Genomic DNA, 27,072 nt, shown 5'->3' with positions numbered 1-27,072 from the left:
GATGTGGGTGCAGCGGTCCCGGCTGTGGGGAGCGTGCAAGAAGGCCGGGGTGGTGAGAGGAGGTGCCCCTTTGGCCGAAATCCTCGAATCTCCTACAATGCCACTGCCAGGAAGGGGGCTCATGGTGTTGGGGGACATTGCAGCCTTTGGCCTCAGTGGTCTCCATCCCCTCGCTACCCCCTGCTTCATCAGCGGTCCTGCCAGGCGTGGGCACCACAACAGCTCCCTCCGCTCCCCCCCTTCTCCCCGCCATGGCTGGAGCCTCTCCCCGCACCCCAGGCAGAGTGGCGAGAGCTGCCGGTGGGGCTCGGGAGGGACCCCGCGGCGGCTGGGGCACAGGCATGCTGGTGGACAGGCCTGGGGCGAGGGGACGCAGCCAGCCGTGCCCTGCACGACGGGCCCTACGGTGCCACAGGCACCATGGGGTACCGCCGCGCCGTCGGCCTGTGGCGCGGCACGTCGCAGGCAGGCCGGGCTGCTCCCCTCAGGCGGGCTCGGGGCCGGGCCGGCGCCTCCCGCCCCTGCACTTCCCCCCTCCCCGCTCCGCAGCGGCAGCCGCCGGCAGCTCTGCCCCGCGGCGGGCGGCCGCGGGCTCGGCGGAGGGGCGGGCTCAGCGGAGGGGCGGGCGGGGCGGGGCGGGCCGGGCCGGGCCGCGGGCCTTATAAACGCCGGGCGCCGCCGCGCTCCGGCTGAGCGGCGCGGTGCAGCGGCTGCTACAGGGGGAGAAGGCTGAGAGTCGCCGTGGGGAGGTGAGCGAGGGGCGGCTGGCCCCTGCGCCGTGCCGCCGTGGGGGTGGAGGAGGACACGGGGCGGGCTGGGGGGCCCGTGGCAGCCGCTCGGCGCCCGGAGGAGAGGAGGGGGGCCGGGGCGGCGTGCGGTCTCGGCGGGAGGGAACGAAAGTTTCCCTGTTGACAACCCGGAGGCCGCTGGCGGCAAATGGTCGATCCGGACGCCTTATCTGGGCGGCGGCGGGCTCTTCGGTGTGCTTTGCCTGTGACCTGCTCCCACAAGTTTCCCAACGCCGGGTGCGTGGGCGCTGTGGCGTGAGTGGGTGCTTCTGGCGGGGTGAGTTTCTTCTTCTTCTTGGGTTTTTGAAAGCAAGGAGGTTTTTTCCCCACAAGAAGTGGGTTTCCAGGCTGGTAGCCCTGCGCTCTGCCAGCGCCGGCCCGGCCGCGGGTGGGGAGCGCCTGCTCCCCTCTGCCGTCGGCTCCATCCCGTGTCCCCACTGCCGCGGGAAGCGGCGGGATCCCGCTGCATCCCCGGGCCAGCGTGGGAGCCCGCTCCTCTCACGGATGCGAGAGGTGGCACTTCCCGAGCATCGGCTTCATCATAAGAGCTTGAAAACTGGAAGTTGCTTGCTTCATTAGTGCCTTCTCTCCACTGTGAGAGAGAGAGCTTGCTTTTCTTGTACTAAACAAAAAAAAAATCATAATTCAGTTAGTAACTGAGATTTTCTTTACATACGGAGTGATAGAGAAATGGGGAAGTACTTACAGCCATTGCAGTTTGGGGAGGAAAGGGTGTACATAGTCTGTCATTGAAACAGATTGGATAGTGCTGGTGGCATCAAATTGTATGTTGAAGCAGAGAACTGGTTAGCTAAAACTCTTATCGTGGCTCCCTTTTGAATAATGTGGGAGTGTGCTTCGTGTACTGAGTTCTGGGAGGATTTAGAAATGCAAAGTACACCTCAGGAGAGAGTCTTTTGTCTCCTGGTTAAAATGGTGTTCAATATCATGGCTCAATGTTGTGCAACACGGGAGGATCTTCACAGAGAAATAAAACCTTTGGAGATACCATTGTGCTAACAAATAGATGTTAAAATGTCAAATTTCCCTTAAAATTCGAGAATATCTGCTTATGGATTAGAGGCCTCAGTGTGATTTATTTCTTTTCCCCTTCTCATGCCTGCATATGATTCTGAAAGATGGTTTGGTTTTTGTGGTTTTAATTGCATTCTTGGGCAACTTCCTGAAAGAGAAACCTGGTAGACCGATTTTTTTTTTTTTCACTGCACTGAAAAATGACTACTTCTCCCTTCGCTTTCTCTTGTGTGAGCATTTAGTAATGTCTTACCCCTTGCTCTCCACAGGAATTCATTAGAAAGCTGTTTTTTTAGGGACTATTCGCAGAACATACGTAGGTGTAAGCAGCTGTATGGTTGTGTAGCTTCGAAAAAGGGGAGAAGCTGCAGAAATCCATGAGCAAAGCAAAAAGCAGCTGCATGCCTGCTGAGTGATCAGATGAGCCTTTAAAGTGTGTGAGGTGAAGGCCAATGCAAATAAAAAGGCAGGATAATTAAGTAGATGGATTCAAATACATATAAGATGTGCTAGCTTGGAATTTCAGCATTTACTGGAGTGTGATTAAACCTGTGAGAATAGCAGCTGTTTGGCACAGAAGTAAACTTTGAGTAATGAATGCTAGTCTACAGTTTCTTTAAAATTATGAACAAGTTGTATGCCAGACAATCTGTCAGCAAATTTTGTCAGTGCTCTTAAGGTGCTGAAAAGCTGCTTATCTGGACATTACTCTTGCATCTGCTACCTAGGAATCAGGATGTTATAAAAACTCCTCTTTGCTTTGGATGGTGATATGACCATCACTATAGACAACCGTCTATATATAGCTCGATGTACCTTATGTGGGAGGTGATATAAACTCATGTCAGTACAAAAAAGAAAACAACAGAAATCTGCAGTGGATTTTGTCTCAAGGTGTATACAGAAGTGTTGAAGCTTCTGTTTGGTGTTGTCACTGACAACCAGGAGAATAGCATGTCTAGTGGCATGCGGAGACTTTTAGTGTGGGTTCCAGTATTAAAACTTCTTAACAGCATACTGTTAGGCAGAAAAATGTCAAGCGGGGAGTCCAGTAAGTTGCACTAGGCATTTTTAGACTAGATTGAAGTTTTTGTGTTTATGTATATAAATACATAAAAATAACCACCTCACCTCATTGCTAGGAATTAAAATGGAGATGCGGGTAAATTGTGTACCTCTACAGTAAGGGAACAGTTCAGAGGGAGCTCTGGCTAGAGATTTGTGTTGCGGTGGTGGTGGTGGTCTCAGTATCTACCTGGCTCATGCAGCTGGTTGTGGCTTTTGATTCTTGCTAGGCAACTGCGGTGCTCATGCTTGAAAAAGCTGAGGCTCAGTGGAAGGTTTTTCTTGGAAGCTGGAGTTAGGGTTGTCTGGACCGCTTGGATTGCTTAATCACAAGCATGCATGAGAGAGCATGGTTTTGTAATATTAATTGGGGGGAAATCCAGCCTAATCATCAAAGCACTTCCAGTTAGTTGGTCTGTTAACTGGATTCTACTATTCTTTAGGGTCAAAGGTTTTATACATGGGAAGACAGGGAAAAGATGGATTAATCATCACTAATCTGTAAAGTGTTGCTGGATGCAGTCATCTTTGCATGCCTCTGGGCATTCTCCCAATAGCCTGTGACATAACTTACAAATCGTGTTTTACAGCAAAGTACTAGCCTGTAAGTACCATGTAATTCAGTGTACCTATACTAACCATAAACAACTTCTGAATAAGCAGAGTGATATAAAGAATTGCCTCTTCTTAGTGTTGGAGAGCAGGTAGCATGGAGTAGCCAATCACCTACATATGAATTTAAAGATTAACAGTGTAAATTAGAGAACTATGAAACTAGAAAGGTTTTTTATTAAAGTAAATAGCTGCTGTGTGTGAAAATGAGAAAGCTGAATATATGCAACCATGCCCATGTTCAGGTGTGTCTCCTCTGCAATGGTTAAAATGATGGGGTGGGAGGAGACCAGAAAGAGGTGAAAGTAAAGGTGGTAGCATTCTACAGCTGTAGCTACACAAATGTTTAGGCTGGCATGCTATGGAAAAAAGCTGTCCCGTGTTCTGCTTTTTCCTGTCTCCTCTTCAGTACTAGAATCTATCACACTACTCAACTACATGAATACTTCTGCAAGAATAGAGGAGGTCACTGATGAAGTTGGAGCCAGTGATCACGGACAGGAAGAGGATGGGGCAATTTTAGTAGCATAGCAATGCTAGTATGAGCCATAGTTTCTAGAGTTGTTTGTCATGGCCTTGAAATACACTTAAGTGCTAACTGAAATGCTGTATTTATCCTTCAGCACTTCTTCTTGAGCAGTGTCTGTGGAAACACATGACTTTTGGCAGCTACTGTATCTTGTCTGTGGTCTGGTGTTCACCTTTGATAGCCAGAAAGATGCTTTTGCTTATATTTCCAGGCTGAAATCAGGAGGTGATTCATGCTACGGTCTGATAAATATGCCACAAAGTCGTTTAAGTATGAAAGTATATTCGTCTTGTCCACGGGGATTGATCTCCCCGTGGTGGAAATCTCAGTCTTGCTGACCATACTCAGCAACATGATGTAAACCATGTGTTTCAGGTAGCCTCCAGCCTCCTGTTCTCTTCCTGGGCTTTAGAAACAGTGGCCTGAAGTTCTTTTTAATATCTTGGGACCATGATAGCAATTATAGAAGGCATCAAGACTGATTACCAGTGAGTTTTGAACTGAAGACTGCTGGTCAAGGCTGTATATATGTAGTGACCTCAGCATGCGGGTAGAAATTGTTTGTTTGTGAGAAATATTGGTTGTCAACAGACTGTAAGCTACAGTTGTAAATCACACTGGGGTCTCCAGCAGCAGTACTGAGAAATGTTAGTACATCTTAGCTCTCTTAGTTCAGCTCATGTGCAGGTGATATGAATTCATGTTCATCAGCTATGTAGCTTTGACCAAGCTTTGTTTTCTTCTTAAATGCTTTTCTTATTATTTAACAGCTTGAACTTTAAACATCTACTCCTGCAGAAGGGCACGTTGTTGCATTTAGTGATGGCCCTCACTGCTTCTGAGATGGCTGTGTCATCTGGTCTGAACTGCAAGCTTCTGTTGGCCAAAGGTTATGAGTGGTTTTTGAGGTTTCTTTTTAATAGGAGAGGGGCAGTCTCTGCCACTGGCTCTGACAGGTTACAGGTACAAAAACATACTCTAACTTTTCCTCTTCCATTCTGTTATCTTCTTACTTTACATCCTTGAGCAATCTAAGAAATCCTGTGTAGAAATTGGTGGATTTATCTGTTAGCTGTATGTCTCCATCTTGCTTCCTCTTCCAGAAGGAGTAGTTCATGTAGCTTTCTCAGTAATGAAGCAAGCTTGAGGCCTCCAGCTGCTCTGGCAGCTCAGCTTAAGAGGCTGCTTTCCCAGCTAATTGCCTACTTCCTCTGCTGAGGTTCGTCATCTGCGTTACAGAAATAGCGATGGACTGTGTGGAGGTTTCTCAGCCAACATAGCTCACAACTCAGCCTACAAACTTTCAATCTGAACTGAATCAGATAGTTTAATGTACCAGGTCATGACCTGCTCTTGTGGGATTCTTGTGCATAGTTGATATTTAGTTGTCCCTTTTTTCTATGGAAATTTAGGTCTTGCCTTTCCAGAAACCTGTAGTAAAGCCGGTGGGATTAATCAGAAGTGAGGTCAGATTAATGAAAAGAGTATGTTTTCTTAAATATAAATAAATATATTTCTTCTAAATAGCTGTTAATTCTCTTATTCACTGTTTAATGTAAGTCGTCTTGCAGATGACTGAGGAGGTGTCTAGCTGAGTATACAGTTAGGCTTCCCAGCACAATGCTTCATTCCTGCATCCTTAGTGGGTGCAATTCCTGCATCCTTACAGCATCTGTGACTTCTGATGCTTTTGTGGTTGGCTGGTTCTGCTTCTGAAGCTAGGGAGGAGAAAAAGATGAATATAAGTAAATGTCTAATGCTGTAAAGAAAAATGTAAATAGCCCTATCCCTTTTGCGTAACCTTCAAGCTAGTTCTGAAATGGTTGAGAAAAGGCCACTAGAAAACTAGTATCTGATGTTTCTGTGGGCTTAAGTCTGTTTCAGTGATGCTGTCCTAGAGATAGAAAAATCAGTTTTTTTTTTTCATCTTTAATATTTATAACTTTAATCCTTGGCTATTTTACATCTTGAGTTACATTTGTTATCTAGTAGTTCAGATGAGAACAGGGTTTCTAAATTCACTTGCAAATAGGAAGCTGTTGATTATAAATGTTGTACAGTATGATTAATAAAAAAATAAAAGGCTAGTCACCTATCACGCTGCAGATGTCCAACCACAAGTCAAGTAAATGGTTAGAACAGTGTTCCTGATCTCTCCAAGTATTTTGTCAGATGGTAGCATTCCCTAGATAAAAATGCTTTAAGTTTCAGGTCTTGGATATCAATGAGTTTGCATAAGTACAAGTTCTTATAAAAGTTCTTGTTATGAACAGAGAATACTGGAGCTGTTCCGATTTATTTTTATGGTGAAATGAGTGTATCAAATACAACTGTGTAACTTTACAGAACTGCCAACACTGTTATTGCCATAGCCTTACCTCTTGTAGGAGGAAGAATAAGTAAAAACTTAGTAATATTGAATTACTTGCATTATTTTAAGTGGGGTTTCTTAAAGGCCACTTGGGAGACTGAGAGCCTGTACCTTGTTACCAGTTGGGCATCTCTAACCAAAGCATGCATAGGCTTTGGTTAGATAGCATGTGGCTGATACATCCTGCCATCTCTCTTAGCTTCCTAGGAGTATAAAAATACTATTGCTACATAGAAAACCCCATTTTCAGTTATGCCGTAAACCCAGACTGAACCGTAGGGTGTGGAATGATGGGAACTGGGCTTCATAGGGTGGTGTTTAATAGGAAATACAAGTATTTCTTTTGTAGAGTAAACGAAACCTAAAAGCTGTAGAATCTGAAGGCAAACAATCCTCTATCTTCTACTTTGCAGCAACTCGCATGCCTTGTCAAAGCTCTACTGAAATTTTCACTGTTGGTTTGAGGACTTGATTCTGTGTCTTTAGCTTTTGTTATTTTTTACAAGGATTTTTTTTTCTTTGCTTGACAGTTCTCTAGGTCTGAGTGTTACAGATATTGGTATCTTAATCCTTCTGAAGAAGGATATGTACTGGGAAGTTCTCCATGTTCAATCACTCCAAGCACAGCTCTCCATGCAGTTTCAAAGTGGCCATGGAGCTATCTCCACGAGGCTATTTCTACTCTCGCAGCCTGGTACGTGCAGGAGACAGGGCACGTGTGACTGGCCAGCAGATTACAATTTACCTGGGGAGAAAAGGAGCAAGTTTCAGTTTGCCCTGCAGGGGTGGAGAGGTGCGAGAGTCCTGGTATCAGATGAGTACTGCAACAAGTGGAAATGAATAAGGGTACTGGGTTTCCCTTTAATATTCTTTAAGGAAGAAAAGAAGGTGGGTGTTAAGGTAAAGGTGGTGGTGAGGAACCTGAGTTCGTGAGACACCAGACGTTGTTAGTCCAGCACCTTGTGGAGTTACTTCATAAATCTGTACTTATGCAGCCCCTTACCAAAGAGTGAATACCCTGTACCTTATTAATAGGAGCTTGCAATCCTGTAGGTTTGCCTTTGGTTCTCAATGAGCCTGTACTTGCATGGTGAGCATTGTTAATGTACAGTAGATGTGGGAACTGTGGTTCCATGAGACTTTTCTTCCAGAAACACTTAAAATGGGAGCCTGGATTATAAACCTGTTGCTAAGATTTAGGCAAATGCTTTAATCATTGAACCATCATTCCCTCTACTGGGGTGAACCCAGAGCAAGAGGGTATAGCCTCACTGCCATGTTGTGAAACACTACTATGCTGCGTCTTTTTGGGAAACTGGTTCTGCAGCATTAGTCATGATGGGCTGACTGTCCCATGCTGTTTCTTCATTATGTTAAAATAACCACATTATATAAAGAACTTCAGATCAACAAAACTACTTCTTTAATAAAGGGACACCGGTAAATTGAAAACATAATTCTCTTTAATCTTCCTGATACTGTAAGACTTGATAACAGATCTTAGAGAAGGCTGTGGGAACTCTGCTTTAAATACAGGAGTACGTAACACATAGAAACTTTAACAATGGTTGTTGAGTCTACTGTAATGAGAGAACACAGATAAAATTTGAAAATGGTGGTAGAACTGTAAAGTCCCAGAATCGTCTCCATAAGCCCCCTGTGCTGTGGTATCAGCAAATTGTGTATTTGCTTCATGAACCAGAGCTCAAGTTGGCTTTTTAATTATGTATAAATGAGGGATGGAAGTAAAAGCAAATGATACATAAATGCCTATCGATGTTCTTGAAATTCTGAATAGTGCTTGTGTAGTTGTAGTGCGGTTACAACTAAGTGGTGAAATCCAAAGCTGTCTCTGGTCAACTTTACAAAGACCAATGTCACATTGTGCAGTGTACTACCATGAATCACCACCAAATGCTGTAGAAGACAGATGCTTATGAACAGTCTGGTTTATGAACAGGAGACACTAGTCGTGAGGCTACAGAAAGCTCCTTTAAATGGAGCTTGTCTCTGTTCTTCATGCTAAATGGAAACTCCCAAGAAGTGCTGGTCAGGACTCCTCATAAAGAAGCACTAAACTCTAACTTTCTGCTCATGTGGGAGCTGTGCTTGGACAGAGAGATGGTTCCTAGCTGGGGCCAGCCAGTTTTACAAGCCGGTGCTCTGCTGGGAAATTCCCCCTTGGCAGGGGAGGCTGGTTGGACACAACTGAAAGGGAGGCGTTCCAGGTGGAGACGGTCCATCTTGAAACAAACACAAATGCACTGACAAACAGGGAATTAGAAATAGCAGAGAAAGGATTAAGGTTGAGAGAGGAAAGCCTTGGAACCAGTACCATGCTCTTTGCACTTGTGTGCAACATTGGCTGTAGTGCCTGAAATTGGACTAATATCTTAACATACAAAATGTTTTTTAAAAGAACTTCCAGCTTATCTCTGTGTACAAGTTATGTTTATTTCATGTTGACAGTAACTTACTCCTCTTAAGAGCAATGTAAGTACTGAGCTGTTTAAAAGCTAGCAATCATCCTTTCTTAGTAGTGCTCTGCATATACTAAACCTTCCAGGTATTGCGTAATAAAAATCTGTTTTGTTGTGTTAGGTATTTTTCATGTGACCTGACATGTTGACGTAACGTGGCTTTTATTTTTGTATCTATGGGGATGTCTGTGGGGTTTTTCCTTGCTGCTTTAAAGCAGGAAGCACTAGAAAGAGTTGTTAGACGAAGGGGAATAGCCAATGTTCAGGATGTACCAGGAAACCTGGAGGAAGATGAAACATTTCACAGTTCTGTCATGCACAAGAAGCCACTTCTCAACTCTCCTGCATTCAGACCGTGGGTTCTGCTGCTCCAAACCCGAAAGCGTTTAGATGTAGCAGAGGCCAAGCAGCACGGTGGGAGAGGATACTGAAGCTGAAGGCTTTGGGATATAAGAGGCTTAGGCAGAAGGGGAGTTGCAAACACCTGTGAGGGGGAGAGTAGAAGCCTACTGACAGGCTTGAGTGTTTTAATATGCTGCCAAGTGTGCATCATTTGAAAAACAAGACCCAGCATGTGACCTTCCCCTTGCAACCAGAGTGGTCTCATTGCTTTGGAGAAACAATTGCTGTGTGCTCAGCCAGCTCCTTAAATGACTGTTAACAAGTTTGGTTGAGTATTTATTCAGTCCTGCTGAAGGGAGTTAGTTAAATGCCTGAAGTGAAACTGCTTTCTTTGAGCTCACAAGTCAGTTGAAATAAGACTTTTAAATTAGTAGCATAGATGGCACTGACAAGGAAACATCAACATCTCAAACTTGGAGAAGTCCCCAAATGCTTGTCCCAGGCCAAGTTTCTCTGGGCGCACAGGCTGCCCAGTGCCTGCCATGTATTCTCAGGGGCTCGGAGCTTTTTGGGTTCGATACAGTGAGACCAGCAATGGTGCAAGACTCTGCTTTTTAGTTTTACTCTGTCTAGCTGTGCTTGCTGCTGTTTTGCTTACAGCTGTTCACAGAAGTGAAGTCTGGTGTCTAAACTTCCTTATGCTTGATATGTCTTTAAAGAACCCGAAGAATCCATCTTGCAACTGCAAGAATGAGCCTTTTGGGTTATACCTTATTGCTGTTGAAGTCAGGCTTCAAAAGAAACACTTGGAGATGTCTCATAGAATACTAACATACATTCAGTACTTAGTGCAGTCGGTACTAATATCTAAAAATCTGTACAGTTCACTAATTCTTCCTTGATTCCCTTCAAAATGTTCTTCAGACTCCCTGGGACAGGTCTCTTCCCCAACTTACATTTTAAATCTGGGTATTTTTTCAGCTCATGTTTTTGCCTCTTATCTCGAACCAAACTAACTTCTCTTCCTCTCGGGAAGAGCGCAGCAGCTTGGTCTGGCTCTCTGAAAACAAAGTCTTTCCTAAGCTAGTTCTTTCCTGTAGAAGGATCTCCAGTGCTCAGCAGCTTTTTGTGCCTGGGGCTGAAGACAACTTCTCCCTGCTCCACCAAATGCCTTTCTAGACCCGGATCAAACAGTCTGTATTAATGTAACTTTGCTTTTGTACCAAGCATTCTGTAAATGCAGGCCGAAAGCATCGTGTCCTCCTTGTTGACATAAATACTTCCATACAGCCAAAACCTTAAACTATGCATCATGTGGGTGATCTGAATAGCTGAGCCTAGTGAGAGTTGAGTACGCTGCCTAGTATGTGTGAGGGCTAGTGTTTGCAACACTGGCTAGAGGCTGAGGTCATCCAGAGATTGGTAGCCTGAAGACATTTCATCTGTCATGAAACAACACAAAACTACCAGTGCAGATATGACATGCTGCAGTGTTCCTCTCCTGCCTTCCCCAGAGCTCTGTGCCTGACTGGACTACTTGTCTAAAAATACGCAGCGGCTTAAACTAGGCTCCGCAGTTAGATATAGGTAGTAACTACTAATTTAGCGTGGTGTACAGACTTGCTTGGTATGGTGCTGTTCAGTGAGACGGGTGGAGTAATGGAGCTCTCGGTATGCTTCCCGTGGTCAAGGCATCCCTCATACAGCTGAATCCATGACACTGTCATCCGTTTTGTTCAGAAACTTTAGCATTAGGGTTAAGAACTGGATTCGCATAACAAATTAAATTTGGTTTTTGTTTTTTAATATTCTCTAGATGTATTTCTTTGGGTCAGTGTCAGTATTTCTGTTGTGCGTTTGGAAGTTTAGGTTGTGGGATGTTGTCCTTCCTGTAAGTTCTCGATTTAAGAAGTGGGCAGCCTACCTTGAAGAGGGATTTTTTTTTTCTTTCAAAAGCCCACACTTATGTAAATGAATTTGCCTATACGCCTTCCTCCTTCTCATTTAACTTTGTAAAAATATAAAGGTCATAGGCAAAGAAATGCCTAGCTTGTATTTTTGTTTGGCTTTCTAAAGCATTAGATTCAAATTTAACTATCACTAAGTTTTTAGCTTCAGCATTATGAAAGCTTGTTGAAAGCTTGTTGGTATTCTGTATAGCAGGTCAACTGTTTTCCATCCTACACATCCTACATCCTTTTGGATTTTTTTCTCCTTGCACTGTACTTAAGCTGTTTCTTTGTTTCAGGATATGCAAATGTATTTCTTGTTACTGAACTACATAGAAGTTGAATATACTGAAATCTATGTCAGAAGCATTAATAACGTGAATGCCACTTCTGCTCGAAGATGAAATTAGCTCCTCAGTTAGCTGGTTAAGCTACACAACAGGCATGGCAGGGCCAAGAAGCGACCGCTCTGTAACTAGTGCTGAAAAGTGGTTTTACTCTTTTTCTGTGCTCGGAGCACTGCACAACTTTTTCACTTATTGAGTAGGTATCTGCTAGAGATTGTGCTCAAAAATGGAGACCAGCCTGCCTTAATGGCAAGCAGGGGGAAGAAGTTAGGCGAGCATGGAGACCTTGAGGAAACCAGGTGCAGGAGGTAATAGTTTTTCCCTGAAACAAAAAAGCAAAACCAAAATCCTGCAGCAGTGGCTTTGGGAGCAGAGTCAGGTTGTTTTGACAAGGCTTCACACATGTCATGGGGAAAATGCAAGGCTGTTGGTAGCTGTCACCCTGAGTCTGGCAGGGGCTGTCACCAGTGAAGTAGAAAACTTGGGACTTGCAGTATATTGTGGTAAAGGCAAAGAAGAGAGAAATGTCTGACTTCAATTAGGCTTGTGCAGATGCTGTACATAAATGACAATGAAACATTCTTACTTGGCTTCATAGGAGTGTCACTCCTGTCTTTCCCCTCATAATATACTTCTGGCAATGTACCTGTGTCAAGGGTAGATGTGCTCAAAATAGCCCAATCTCTTCTGGTTTGCTGCCTGGACCAGGTGGAGCTGCCTCAATCAAAAGCAGGGTTTGCAAATTACAGCTGAAATTGTGTGCTCTGTGATTGCGTTGTCTGTCACTATCCCTGGTCTCCATCACTACATGGGACAGGCCGTATTGCACCAACATTAACTGTTTGCTTGCTTGGAAGTGCATCTACTAAGAATATCTGATAGTTGTGGTTTTTTGTGTTTTTTGTGGGTTTTTTTGTGTTGTGTTTTTTTTTTGCGAAGGTACTAGGTAAAGGTAAAAGTCTGGTTAATATTGGGATTAAGCATTTTTGTTTAAACTGCCCCTTGGGTCTCCAGGTAGAGAGAAGAGATAATCACCAAACCAGCAAAGAAAATCTTAAACCCAAAACCTAGCTTCTCTTGGAGTGGCAAGCCACGCTTGCCTCCTGCAAGGCAGCAATCGGTGTAGAGCTGCTGCCTGGGAGAGAGGGAAGCCTCCCCCCTAAGAAAAAACCTAGAGATTTCAGGTGGTTGGTTTGTGCTAGTATCAAAGAACATTTCAGAGTATTCCTTAACATTTTTAATTAAAAAAAGTACAAGTTCACTTTCCCTGTCGGGCTGCCGGTCCTCCCCACGACTGCTTCCTGCTGTAGCCAGTGGTGTGGGGTGCAGGGCAAATCTGGGGAGTGACTCAGGTAACCTGCTCCGGGGGTCAGATGGCCCTTGGGTTTTCCTCCTGCAGGTCTCAGCTGCAGCCGGCCAAATCCAGTCTAGTTTTCAGACTAAGCTTGAGTAGTGCCAGTTGATGGCTGGTATGGAGCTCCTTTGGAAGGAATTGTACTTCAGTGACTCCAAAACTGCTTGGGGGATTAAGTAGGTTGATGGGAAAGACTTAATTAGTGGGCGGGCTGTTAACCTGCTTCCTAGGACAGCATTTTCACTTTTTCTTGCATAACTTAAATCAGTCCGACAGGTTCCTCTGGTCACAGCTATACCAACAGTTGCATTGGGGGGAGAAAGATGTCTCAACTCGTGTTATTTCATGTTCAGTGTTTGGTTTATTCTGTGCTGCAACGGCAAACTTTGACAAAGCCAATTCTGTCCCCTGAAATGGTGTAGAAGAAAGTGGAAATGCTGCATTTGTTACTTTCAAGTGTTTTAGCACAGTTAAAGTACATGCTATTAAAAGATGATTAAATGAATCTGTACAAACACCAGCTGGTTTTCTGGTAATCAAGTGCTCCAGCATGGTTTGAACTCGGCAGCGTAGGTAGGCTGTGCAGTGGCAGAGCTCCTTGTGCAGCACGCCCTTCGTGTGAGTGGGAGGCGGCTGCGAACGACGCCTCAGCCCAAACCCTCTCCCCGCCTGAACGCTGCGGCTCTGCTGGCCTCTGGCTCGGGGGCTGCTGGAGCCAGAAGAGCAAGTGTGCAATGCTGAGCAGAGGGCTGAAGGGGAGGAGAGGCTTATTTTTGGTTTTTGCATGTGGTATGCAAATGTCATTTTAATCAGTTGTATACCTTCTGCAGCCTGATTAGCCTTTGGTGAACTAGAGAACTAGCTGACTCCTCAGTGTGTTTGAGAGCCTAATCGAAGCATGCTCTTGCAGCACCAAAGTCAGCTCAGTGGGGGAACAGGCTTGCTTGTTTGTCTGAAAGTGGAAGTTAGGACACTTGAACTGTGCAACTGAAATGTCTTAAAATAAAAATGTTGTCATTGAACTTCTCAGAGGTGAGCAGGGAACCTAATTTCATGAAATAGGAGACTATTGCATGACTATTCCTCTAAGTACCTGTTTGCCCTAACAAAAAAGGGATTGAATACGCTTCCATGAGGAGGAAATACAGCCTAGTAGTTACAGTACCCAGTGTTTAAGATTTGGGCTTGGTTCTCTAATCAGTTGTTAAGAGGTCCTGAACAAACTGTTGCTGCTGCTTGCGCCTCAGTTCCTAGGAGGTCATGGGTGTAACGATACTGAATTCTGTTAGGTGTTATATCTGCAGGTGAAGATTGGCCCATTATGAATGTGAACTTCCTTCTGTACTCATCAGCTGCTGAATTTTCTTCAATGGAGAAGTACAGGCTAAAATCCAAACTTAACCTTGCATTTTAAAATCTAAAAGTCTTCCTCTATTTCCATCATGGAAAATGCTAGTTATGCAGCTAACTCTTATTATTCCAGGCAGGTGTAAATTCCCACAACAGAAGGTCTGTTTGCATATATATACGTGCTTCTGTTCACCGCAGAAAGCGATCTATAAAATGTACTGTGCATCACATCTTAGTGGGCGAGGACCATATCACAAGGCTTCTTACACTAATTTATCCTAAAGAGCAGTTTAAATAGAATGCCAAGACTCCATTTAACTGAAACACAAAACTAACTGGACTTGTGTGTGGTGGGAGGTAGTCTCCCAACTTAGTGGTTTTTGTCCTGTTATATAGTCACTGATATCTAGCTATTTTGTGGTTATCTCTGCTTCTGGACACCCCTAGCTCTAAAATACTGGTAACAGTAAAATGCAGGTGTAAGTCCCATTGCCAGAGCTCTCTGAATGGTGTGTGGAGCCTGTGCAAGACTTGCCTGCTCTTTAGGTAAATAAGAATTTAAGTTGAAAATAAAAATGCTGTACTTGTGAAAGCTGACTTAACTTTCCCCTCTTGTTCTCTTACAGTTATCTCCAACCAGAAATCATGAACTGGCACTTCCCACTTCTCTTTGTTCTTGGGACTTTAACATCTGTATGTTCCCAGTTCAGTTTTTATCCTCTGGAGGAACTTAGCTCTGATGTTGGAATCCAGGTCTTCAATCAGATAGTGAAAGCTAAGCCTCAGGACAATGTTGTTGTTTCTCCTCATGGGATTGCATCAGTCCTGGGGGTGTTGCAGCTGGGTGCTGATGGCAAGACAAAGAAGCAGCTGACAACTATGATGAGATACAGTGTAAATGGTCAGTGATTCCTAAGGTGTTTCTGGGTGTGTTTTGTCAGAATCTTCATGCTGTTTTGAGATGGCTTTCAAAGTGTGGTAGATTGCATCGTACACCAATTAACTCTGTTTACCAAAGCACAAAATGGACATGCTTGAAGTTAATTGGCAATTTGAGTACGGACATGTACATATACTTGAACTGGCTTATAAGCAGCTTTGTTAATGTCTTCAGGGCCCTGGCTAGAACTGCCTTTGTCCTTGCAAAACTGATTTTCCGGAACAGTGTGGATGGCGGTCCAGTGCCAGCACTATGCAGAAAGGCTGCAGTACCTCATTTCAGGCTGTACTGAACAGCCCTTAATGTGCTGCTCCTTAGATAACAGGGCAAGAGAATATTTCTTGTCACCACATTGAAAGCAATGCAAACTCTAACCATACAATTGATACTTTCACTTTGATGCTCTTCAGCTTTGTTCATTAGTGTTTCTGCTGTCAGGATCCCTGAATCTGTAGTTCTTGTAGTGCCCTCCTCTTGAAACAGCCGTTTCTGCTTGTGTCTGTGCCTGACACTGCATGCATCTGTGTTTGTATTCCTCTGCCAATGTCTGCCCCTTGAGAGGGTGTAGGCTGAAGGTTCTTGCTGCTTTACTTTGCATGCTGAGTATTTTTGTGAGTGCTTGCCAGCAAGACTTAACATCTTAGTGCCAGCATTCTGCCTTCCTTCCAGGAATAGGAAACCCTCCTAGAGGTAAGTGCACATTTAAATCTTGACCAATGTTGTCATATAACGTGTTGTCCTGTCTTCATTAGCTTTGCTGTTTTGGTCCTGGGTTTAAAGTACAGCAAAATGATTTGTCAGCTTAAGATCTAAATGTTGTAGATTGAAATCTCTTCATGGGATAATCAACTTTAGGAACATGTGAATGCTCAAAATATAAGTACTTGCAAAAATTATATCATCTGGTTTTATCTGGCCTATAGACTTTCTAATCCTAACTGTGAGACACAGAGGTTCTCAAACTCCTTAGAAAGGTAGCCAGTACCTTGTTACAGAGACTTGTTATGGGATGCTACCTATCTCTTTGCACAGATCTCCTCTGCTCTTGTTCATGATTGCCTTACAGTCCTTTGGCAACTACAGCAACTGCTTCTTTGGAAAGGTAATAGTTGGGAAGTATTTAATTTATCTTTAGCTGTCTTTTAATGCAATTTAGCAGCTGGAAGCAAAGAGGAGAGCCAGCATCATGAGACCAGCCAGCTCTCCCTGGACCACCAGCAAGTGCTCCGTGGACCACCAGTGGTCCACAGAATACAGTTTGAGAACCTCTGTTATGGTATGTTCTCCAAAAGAATTTGCCCATACTGTTGGAGAGTGAACATGTAGAAATTCATACAAACGGTACTGCTAAAGCATTCATGATACATGAAACAGCAAAGCCATCTGAGGCTTTTTCTTATATGCAGCTAAGAGAATAACTCTGAACTAATTTATTCCCTTCATATCTTTTATCTCAAGTTTGTCTACATAAGGAAGCAGTCTGGAAATGTTTCTGCGTAAATTGTATTGGGAAACAGAGGGAGCCCATTAATAACTGCTGTAAAAACAGCCACCCAAGGACCCTGTTCAATTATAATGGTTGAATATGAAGTTGCTTGCCTGGCAATAGCTTCCCTGTGTAGACAAGCGCTCATTCATAAGCCGTAACAATGGGGACAACTGGGTATGGTGAACATAGCAATTCTTCTGTGCTGCCATATGCCTTCTCTCATATACAGTGAAGGAGCTAGCAAGCACTCGATAACGAGCTGCTTTCAGGTCCTAAGGGTCTTGACTGTAAGCACTGGAACCTACTGTTTTCCCTTTCTCCTTTTTTAAAGGCAAGCTCATGTGTTAAGGGATTGACTCTTGCTTGTAACTGATTTAGGCCAGGACCTAGTCTTTAAGGAAACTAAGACTTGACTTGAACCTTATTATAGAAAACTTGACAGCTTCCTTTATTCTCCAGTAAGTGGAAAGGAAGGATGGTGAGAAAACAACTTTTGCTTTGCACTCTGAGGTTCAAGACCGCCTGCATAATTCTGCAGACCTGTCGGCTCTGAGTGAGCAGGCTGAACCCTTGACTTTCTTTGTCACTGTCACAGAACTGACAGGTGACCTAGGCTTATATGATACGAAGTACATTTTGGAACAATCTTCTGTGGAAGGCTGTGGTTAGTAGCCCCACAGTAAGACTTGAACCTCAATACTATCCCCAGCACTGTCCATAGCATTCTGAGCAGACAGCTAGAGGGGCAGCAGACATCACAGTAAAGGTCATGTTTGTGCTGGGAAGCAGTAGTGTTCTTCAGAGAAGAAGAGAGATCAGAAATGAGTGTTTTGGAAGGCCTCTCAGAATGCCTGCTTTGGTCTCCTTTTCTAGTCCAGCACTTAAATGTCTGACCTTTCATGTCATTAGTAGTTGCATATAAAGTAACTGTTTGTTCATCATCTTATTCTAAATTAAACTTGCTGTTCTTTCCAACTAGGAGTTGGTAAAGCGTTAAAGAAGATAAACAGGCTCATAGTCTCAAAAAAGAATAAAGACATTGTTACAATTGCTAATGCAGTGTTTGCAAAGAGTGGCTTTAAAATGGAAGTGCCTTTTGTTACAAGGAACAAAGAGGTGTTTCAGTGCAGTGTCAAGAGCGTGGACTTTGAGGACCCAAATGCAGCATGTGATTCTATCAACCAGTGGGTGAAAAATGAAACAAGGGGTGAGTATTGGTGAGTGCTTTTTGTGCACGGCAGGGTGGTGTCCGAGATCACTCGGATTTGGATGGAAAATACTGTGGAAAGATGGGGAGGTAGAAAAAGCTCTGCCTTGCAGCTGAAAACTGTCTTTAAGCTGGCATTAGTGTGATGTTTTAGAGCTGGTGGACCAGGAATCTGCAGTCTCACTGCCCCAGCAGATGTGCCTGTCTGGTGGCCTTGAGGGATGTGTATAGTGCGTGTGTCCATCTGCCCATGGGATCAGGGGAGCTTCTACTGTTCTTTGCCGTCATACAACTGGCGAGAAATCCAAGCAGAGTTCTCTTAGACTTATGCTTTCTCAAACATAAAAGATGCTTTCAAGCAACTTGGATGTTTGACTTGGTAAATCAGACTTGTGGAAAGCTGTAGAGCAGTTCAGCTTTTGCTCTTACTGCCCTAAACTCTTGCAAGATATGGCCATGTTCTTAGGAGTCATGTTTAGTGGAGGATTTTTAATTAACCCTGCCTTGACAGAACTCCTCATGGTTCAAGCCTCTTGGCATCTAGTTGTCAAGCTTACATATGCTAAAGCCAGAGATATGTTTTGCAACATATTTGTAGTCAAGGTAAACTACATGTTTGGTATCTCTTCGAGTTAAAACCAGTGCCTCCTGGATGTGAGGAGTGTGTTAATGATGTTGGATGTGGTATTTGTGAAATGAGGCTGTCAAATTCTTTCTCTATCACATCACCAGTTTTGCATAGCAATGTTGCAAGCAGTGTGTGAATGAAGATGTGCTTCAGCTGCAACTATTACTGCTGCAACTATTACTCTGTAACATAGTCTTAGATCTGCTCAGATGCTGGAAAGAGTAAGGCCCTGTTAGTTATAACATCAGTCTATCGATTAGCAAGATGTTTGCTTTCTAATTATCCCAAAGGTTTACTTTTTGACAAAGAATACTGTTGGCTTTATGAACTTCAAATGTATTGCCCCATGAGGAGTTGGCACACTCACAGGTCAAGAGGCCTAAAGTAATATGTGCTTCAGGTTCTTAATCATCAGCTGGCCAGCGTTATGACAGCAAATACTCAGGCTTTCTCTATTTCTTCTAGGTATGATTGATCAGGTTGTAGCTCCAGATGATATTGATGGCAGTTTGACCAGACTGGTTCTAGTAAATGCTGTGTATTTCAAGGGCTTATGGAAATCACGATTTCGACCTGAAAATACAAAGAAACGTCCATTTTATGGAGCTGATGGGAAGACCTACCAAGTTCCTATGCTGTCCCAATTATCTATCTTCCGCTGTGGTAAGCTCAGTAACTCCCACTACCACCAACAATGGTTGTAAAATTTGCTCTTTTCCTTCAAACTGAAACAAGAGTTTGCTGTACATGTGGTATTTAATGGTATTGCTTATTGTAGCTGATATAGGAGGCTTTGTGTTACAGAAGTATCTCATACTGCTTGAGGTATGGATGAGCTTGCTGTGCAAGGTATTTAACGGTTGCTTAAGGTTGAATACTCTGTTGAAGTACTTGCCTTATCCTGTTGTCTTTAAAAAGGAAAATTTGAAATACCCAAACTGAGAACTTTGCATATTACTTAAGCTTTGCAGTAAGAAGAAATCCTTATTTTTTTAAGGGCTGAGAATAAAGCAAAACTGCCAACAGAAACAGAACCCTGAGGTTTTTCTGGTGATGAGCTGTGTATGAAAGAAAGATTGGAGTAGAATCAACCTAATTTTACTGTATAATAAAGAAATGGGACTTGCACAGTCCCCAGTCCTGTGGGAGCGAGAGGAGCACAGGGTTAATATGTTGGCTATATCTCAAGGTGGGAAGCTGCTCTTCAAATTCAAATTGAGTCACAAGTGAGAAAAAAGTTCAGCAGGTTCAGCCAGACTTCCATCAGAGACTCTCAGAGCTGACACAGGCAGCTTGATGTGACTGACAGTGTACTTCAGAGCTTCAGTGTTGCAGCCCTATGGGGATTTTATTGGTCAAAGCAAGATTGAAGCTCTGATGAAGAACATCTTATGTTGTGTCCTTCCAAGAAGAGAGCAGTGCTGCCTGGAACGCACTTCCATGTGTGCTAAATAACAGTCTGAGGAATAGAGTTTGCTCTAAATTCAAAAAACAAGACCCACTGTGCTTTTAAATGCCTAGTTTTACTGTCAGTAGTGCTCAACTAGTATTAGTACATTTGTGTTAAAGTAAACAGCTGTAACTCTGTCCCAAACCCACGTATTAGAGCAAACGTAATACTTGGAGATAACTGCTGAAAGTGTGAGTTGGGGGAGGTGGGGGAGCCTACTGCAGTGTATACTACTTATCTGTAGAGTTTGAAAGAAGTTCATAACTTAGACGGGCTTTAGCAAGACTATTATCTTAAAGGCTTTTGAGTTTTGATTCTGATGCTGGTTAAAAAATCCTTTATGTGGGCCTATGTTTAAGCTAGAAAAGCTATTGAGGCTAGAAAGGAACAAGGGAAATACCCAACCTAAACCAAGTCTTAACTCAGCAGTATCTCTGGATATCCTAACACAAGGCTTCTATCTTATTTATGCTTGCAAAGGGGTCTTTAAAAGTTCAAATTTCTTAAGCATCTTAAATCCATCAGTTGACTGTGAAGATGAACTCCCCTGCTGTTTGATATGCCTCGGTAGTAATGATAGTAGCACGGAGCATGGAAAGTGGCACTCACTGTTGGACAGTTTACCTTTTGTTACTGTCCTGTAGCTGACTTATGCAACCGCTATTTTGATCTGTAGGCCCTAGTCTGAGAACCACTGTCATAATAAAAGGAAGTAATCAAACTGCCAAGCTTGACACAATTCCTGCAAAGTAAGTGCAATACTGCCAGTTTCCTAGCAATATGAGCTCAGCCAAGGCAGGTTGCATGGCGCTGGCACAAGATTAAATTTCTAATGAAGATGTCGATTTTCAGCTTGGGCTGACAAGTGCAGACTTACATGAAGAAAGGGGAAAGATAATACCATCTTATTGCTATCCAAAAACTTTCCCAGAAACCCCATCTGTAGTTAAACTGACAAGTTTTCACTTGAAACTCCTATAAAAAGCATTTGCTTCCTAGTCACATGCCAGAAATCCCACAGTAACCAAAGGGAACTTGGAGGAGGGGGTTGCTCAAAGACAGTCTTCCCAGCACTTGCTGTAACTCACAGAGGCGTTGCTGTCTCACTCCTTCTCATCTAATTGGCCTCCTGCACTGCCTCAAAGTGGCTGCTCTCCACTACCTCGAAGGACTTAAGACTGCTTCCTAATGAGATCCTTATTAGGCAAGAAAATGAACTAAATGCAACAGACTACTTCAAACAGGAGCTCTTCCAATAACTCTGGGAGGAAAAAGCTTGTCTACAAGGTCTCTTCAGTTTGGAAAGATAGTCTGCTGCTTTTTCTTGCTTTTTGTTTCTTGGTGCTCTGTTAGTTCTGGTGCAGCTGAGATCTGAAGTAGAGATCCAGCTGATTCACAGACCTGGTGACTTCTAACATAGCTGGCTTACCATGCTGGGCTGATGAGGTTTGGGAAACAGTATGCATATCAAATTCAAATGAGTATTTGCTTCATGGTATCATCCTGTCTGTGCTTTTTGTCAAACTAGTATCTGTACAGACCCCATGCCACTTCTGAAGACTTGCCTAGCAGGAAGGCAGGTAGTCTGTGACTCTTTAGAGTCAGTTTTAAGATGTGGGCAAAGCTTTCCTACAGACTGTTATTGTAGTAGGTATCTAAAGGTAAAATAGGGACTTAAGGCGGTAAGAATTATGGCTTATTAGCTTTGCTTACTTTTTAGGCACTACGAGTACTCCAAATGAGCTGTGGTATAATATCATTGAATTGCCATACCATGGTGAAATGATAAGCATGTTGATTGCTCTGCCTACGGAAAGCACAACGCCTCTCTCTGCTATCATTCCCCATATCAGCACAAAAACAATAGGAAGCTGGATGACAACCATGGTAGCGAAAAGAGTGCAGGTTATTTTACCTAAGTAAGTACTAATATAATCCATTTGTCCTTCAGGGAATGTTTTGGGAGTCATATATGTGTATCTTCTCTGATACAGGAGAAACAGAGTGCTTAAGGCAATTTTCCTGCATAATACTGATGCCTTCGTTTTTGTTTATCCCAACTAGATTTACAGCAGTAGCAGAAACAGACTTAAAGGACCCTCTGAAAGCACTTGGTATTACAGATATGTTTGACCAGTCAAAGGCAAACTTTGCAAAAATAACAAGTAAGTGTTGTTGTGTTGTTTTTTTTTTTAATCCATGGTGGTCCTTATTCATAGTTTCTGGCACTGAATAAAGTGCTGTTTTACCAATGCAGTTGTCTGTTTTGTCTTGAGTAAGTGTTACCATGACATTGGAGCAAAGTTCTATTTTGTAGCTAGCCAAGCATGGCTGCTTTCTTCTATTGAACGCTGCAGTGGCTTTTTTCCCCTTGTCTTGCATTACAGCAGTAAATCATGTTGGTCAGCCTCTCAAGCTTTGATATTACAACCTGAGGGTCTCAAGCATTGTCTAAAATCTATGGCAGGACTTCTAACAATACCATACCTTAGACTGTAACAAATACTGCAGCTGCAGTATTTAACTTTTCCCTGAAGTATGTGTTTAATGACTTAAATTTTCTTGAGCTGAGGACTGGACCAAACCAGAGCTGTAAATATTAGTATCAGAAAGTGGGGGTCTAAAATGTCATCTTATTTCTGTTCTCTGCTTCCATTAAACTCCTGATTTAGCTTCTACAGAGAGATCTAACAAAAAAGCCTGCCATGTGCTGGCTTAATTTGAAAACAAATTCCTGTTTCACTGAAAGCAAGGTGTCTTGCTAAGTGCTTTCTTTCCTTGACATTGAGATAAATGGGAGTGTAACTTAAATTCAGATAGCATATTCAGTCATTTGTTGCATTAAAACTAAAAATGCAAGTGAACACTTCTACCTTTAAACCATCAAATAAGAAAACCTAGTAAAGGGGAGGAGGGAGGAGTAAAATAGGTTATTCCCTATATTTTTTTTTGTAATTACAAACTTAGTGATTGTATTCAAAGATATTACCTGTAGTGTTCTTCACTGCAACTTCAGGATTTCAGCCCGATTGTAGCAGCTTTTATTATTCTTAGCCATGCTAGCATAGCTGCTAGCTACAAGGTACTTCAGGACTCTTGCAGTTTGTTTTACTCGAAGTGCTGTTCTCCTTGTGTTTCTCAGGAACAGAAGGTCTTCATGTATCTCATGTTCTGCAAAAGACAAAAATTGAAGTTAGTGAAGATGGAACCAAAGCTTCTGCAGCAACAAGTAAGCAACTATACTGATAGCTGTCAAACTCGGGGAAAACAATATTAGAAGGCTATACCACTAAGCAAAGATAGCCCACTTTGAGACTGTTGCAGGAATGTGCTCTGACTTCAGATCAGATCAGTTGATAGATTTTATGTAATTTCTCAGGAAAATCCCAACCTGCCAATATTGATCAGACCATCGGTATACTCTAAGAAATATAAACAGGCTTACTTCTAGAGAAATCATTGGCCACCAACGTAATGTTACTGGCTATCCAGATGGCAAAGAGGACTAAGCTACTACATCCTTTGTGTGACAACCCAAGACTTCCTTCTAGCGTTCTGTGTGTCTTGTGCTGTGTCTTTTTGATATGGTTCCTATAACCATAGGAATGTGACCTGTGTGGCTTTAAGTGTCCAAGTTGGTAGGTTTTAGGCATTTATGTCAACCTGTGCAAGCTTCTAGTATGCACTAGGAAATTTCACTTTGATGGAGTATATAATGTGTTGCGGTACTTGCTTTGTTTAACTTTAAACCTTATCTTTCTTGCAAGCTGCAATTTTAATAGCCAGGTCATCCCCTCCTTGGTTCATAGTAGACAGGCCGTTCGTATTTTTCATCCGGCACAATCCTACAGGTAAGCAGCATTTGTATGTACTTTTTTGTTTAGAAGTTGAACATCAGCTATGCAATAGAGACAAAAGAAGCCTGGAGCGACTAAATAACTATTGCTTTAAAAAAAACCCTGCAAGTATATTTTTATGCCTTCAATATTAGATTATTTTATTTGGAATAAAACTCGAACAGGAAAAAATATAAGTATTGGCTGCCAAGTTAATAGAAACAAGCATGGCAGGTTCATGGGTACAAAAGAACAGTCTTTAATACTCATAGCTCCCCTGAGTGGAGAGCAAATAACTCTGTTACTGATAGTGAATTGGTGAATAGGACCCAGCTTTCTGATGGACAGTAAAATAGTGCTAGAGCAAAAACTAGAATAGGGGCTTTGGGGATCTAGGGTGTTGCCCCAGCCTGCTGTGAACAGAAGTGAGTGTTCAAACATAGTGATCATGGTTTCTTTGCAGTATGTGTTGACTCTCCTAGAGCAGAGCTGCCCCAGTTTTTTGAATAACTCATCTACTTCTTGCAGTGACATGTGGATGATAGATATGCTAGTTAGTAGGGAACAAGATGCAGCTGCCAGCAGCGGGGGAAGAGTAAGCTCCTGGCAGCAGTCCCCATCCCGAGGCTCCAGAGAGCATCAACAGAACTGTGTGTCTCTAGAAATATGAGCTAGCCACCTATCCAAACATACACTTCCCTCGGCTCACAAACTTGAGGGAGGCTAGACAAGACTGTGACGAGGTAGCTTGGCTGTGCTCTGTGGACTTTATGCTTTCATGGAAAAGTTTAACTGTATTTACAGACTATGGTAATCCTTGTTTTCGTTTCATCCCTCAGGTACAATCTTGTTTATGGGACAAATAAACAAACCTTGAATGTGGAAAAGTTTTTCTTGAAGAAGTAAACAGACTCATGTGACACACCCCTGTTCTGTTAAATGTTTTGTACACTACTCTTTGACTTCACTCAAGAGCTAGTTTTAACCACTGACTAGGTCTTGAAACAGGAGTCAACGTAGTTTGTGGGGAAAAGTACAGATTGAAAACTACAGTATCTCTTCAAAATGTCTAAAAGATTCTCTAAACTACTGAATGGTTACCTATGCTAACAAACTTTTGAGCTTTTTCTGTATCTACTAAGAATTTTATGTATGGCTTTTGTGAGAGGATTTTAACAAAGAATGATAAACGTTTCTATTAATGTTGGTTTCTTGTTGTGTGTGGAGAAGGTCTAATTTTGTAGATACTGCCTATCAAGATTACTTTTGGTTCTTGAGTATCTTGGTACCTGGATATTCTTGGTAGAAATAGATTAAAAGTTCTAGCAATTTTTATTTTATATAGTGCATGTATCACTGAGTTTTAAAACTAATGTGGTGTTAGATACACATCGCATTGTCCTGTCTTATTGTAATGTAAACTTGTCATTGCTAGTATACACTTTCTATTGGATTTAAATTTTATATTTGTTTTTGTACAAAGGAAGAAATAAAACTGCATTATGAACAGTCAATGTTGTGGATCATGGATGTGCTGATGGGTATTTGGGTCCAGAGCACTGTGAAGTACTTGTTTGAGACTTCCTTCTAAGGAAGGTGAAAGAAGGTTTTGTGAGACTTTTTTTTGTTGTTTTTTGTTTTGTGGGGGTGTTTTGTTTGGTTTTTTTTTACTGCCTGTTGCTGATTACCTTTTCGGCTGAAGTCATTCTGCTGTGGATGAATTATCCATAGGTTCAGTATCTGAAGAGCAAACTCTTTGTATTTGCTATGCCCAAGTTACTGCTCAAACTGCCATGTGAGGACATCTCAATGCACTTTTGGGGCCTTTCCTCCTGCTCCCTATGGTTGGTGTAGGTTATATGCACATTTGCATGTCTTCAGTCCCTTGCAGGACTCTCCTGAGTGCAAAACTCTTCAAAAGATAAGCAGTAAATCCCTTTGGCTTGTCACAGATGGTTCTTTGTTTGCAAGCATGTTGTACTGCTCCTGTGGCAACCAAGGGATTTGGATGGGGAAGGTAAATCTTTGATATTAGCTGCTTCTCTTAAGCTGCAGTGAGAGGAGGCTGGCTGATGGTGGTCTGGGGAGAAATTCCTGCGGTGTTTGATAGACTCAGCCCTGGTGTAAGTAGATGACTGTTGCGTGTATCCACAAGCTGGAGGATGAAAGAGCGTTGAGCCTCTTTGTCAGGTAAGAATACAAGATGAAGTGAAAATGCTTCCAGCAGAAAATACCTGAATGTGTGGATGGGCAGTCTTAACCCAGTACAAAACCCAGGATAAGATCTCATAATATCCTGCCACAGATAAGGTACAGGTACTAACTTAGTAAGGGGAGGGAAGTAACAAAACAGCTCTATAGGAAGAATGTCTGGCTCTAGCTGTTGGCCTTTCGTTTCATGCTTGAGTTGATTACTGTGAACGTCAAGAAGAATAAATCTGGCTAGCTGTCTTTTATGGGGTGTATCAGCTGCCTACCACCAAATCCTCATAAGCTGGGGGAGAAGTGCTCCTGCTGTGTGCTTTCTTGTGGTACTGCATGGTGAGCGCTAGGTCTCCTGCACTCTTCACTCCAAAGAGGTGAATGGAGAAGCTACCATGATCTAGTTCTCTTCCTGTCTCATTGAAGAGAAAGTGAGTCTTGCAGGCTTTTAAAAAAACAAAACAAACAAACAATCCCCCAAAATCCCTCTAAGTATGTGACTGATGTAACTAAAGATTCTGGTGCTAAGCAGGAAAGCTCTCCTGCTAGCCTGGCCAGGCTTGCCTTTAACTCCTTGCATCTCATGGAGGTAAAGAGCAAAAATAATAGAATCGTTACTGAGTTTTGTACAATTATGGTGACACTTGCCTTCGTTTGTCTTGCATCTAGCTTGGGTATGGTTTCTTCTGCAAAAATAGACAAATGTTGCCTCACAGAAACTATATAGCTAGGACCTGAGCTGGACTTCAGAAGGCATGCTGTACATGAGAAATGACTACTGGGGTGCAAGGTGCTGCCTTAGAGCAGTGTGGGATTGTATTTTAGAGGAACAGTATTGCTATTTTGATATCAAAATAAAATTACAATATGAGAATTAATTTTCCAGTTGCTTCTATTTGATGTTTCTGGTAAGAAATCAAATACTAAAGGATTGGCACTCAACTGAACTCCTATAGGGCTTGCAGCAGCAGTGTGTGTTCTGCAGCAAGCAGGCTTGGAATTAGGTTTAGACAAGAAAAAAAATCCAATGACATAAGTTTTCAGGTTTGCCTTAGCACAGTTTCTCTGTAAACAATTGTTGGTCCCTTCTGTTAGTCC

The 27,072-nt window shown here is 42.8% G+C and overlaps 1 protein-coding gene across 3 annotated transcripts; it reads left to right on the top strand.

The window, feature by feature from the left end:
- Positions 1-693: 693 nt before the first annotated feature.
- Positions 694-25,286, top strand: SERPINE2 (serpin family E member 2). 3 transcript variants are annotated; one of them, XM_075158194.1, is made up of 10 exons: positions 694-749; positions 14,849-15,123; positions 16,319-16,438; positions 17,631-17,858; positions 18,952-19,149; positions 21,657-21,855; positions 22,001-22,101; positions 23,079-23,165; positions 23,704-23,787; positions 24,612-25,286. In XM_075158194.1, the coding sequence occupies exons 2-10, from the start codon at positions 14,868-14,870 to the stop codon at positions 24,647-24,649; spliced, it is 1,311 nt and encodes a 436-aa protein (XP_075014295.1). In that variant the 5' UTR covers positions 694-749; positions 14,849-14,867; the 3' UTR covers positions 24,650-25,286. The 3 variants fall into 3 exon arrangements, with proteins under 3 accessions (XP_075014295.1, XP_075014297.1, XP_075014296.1); XM_075158195.1 differs by having other exon boundaries at positions 697-749; positions 16,322-16,438; XM_075158196.1 differs by lacking the exon at positions 16,319-16,438.
- Positions 25,287-27,072: the final 1,786 nt, after the last annotated feature.

The sequence above is a fragment of the Calonectris borealis genome, chromosome 9 (genome assembly GCF_964195595.1).
Source record: "Calonectris borealis chromosome 9, bCalBor7.hap1.2, whole genome shotgun sequence".
Lineage (NCBI taxonomy): Eukaryota > Metazoa > Chordata > Aves > Procellariiformes > Procellariidae > Calonectris > Calonectris borealis.
This window is presented reverse-complemented; position numbering and strand designations above follow the sequence as displayed.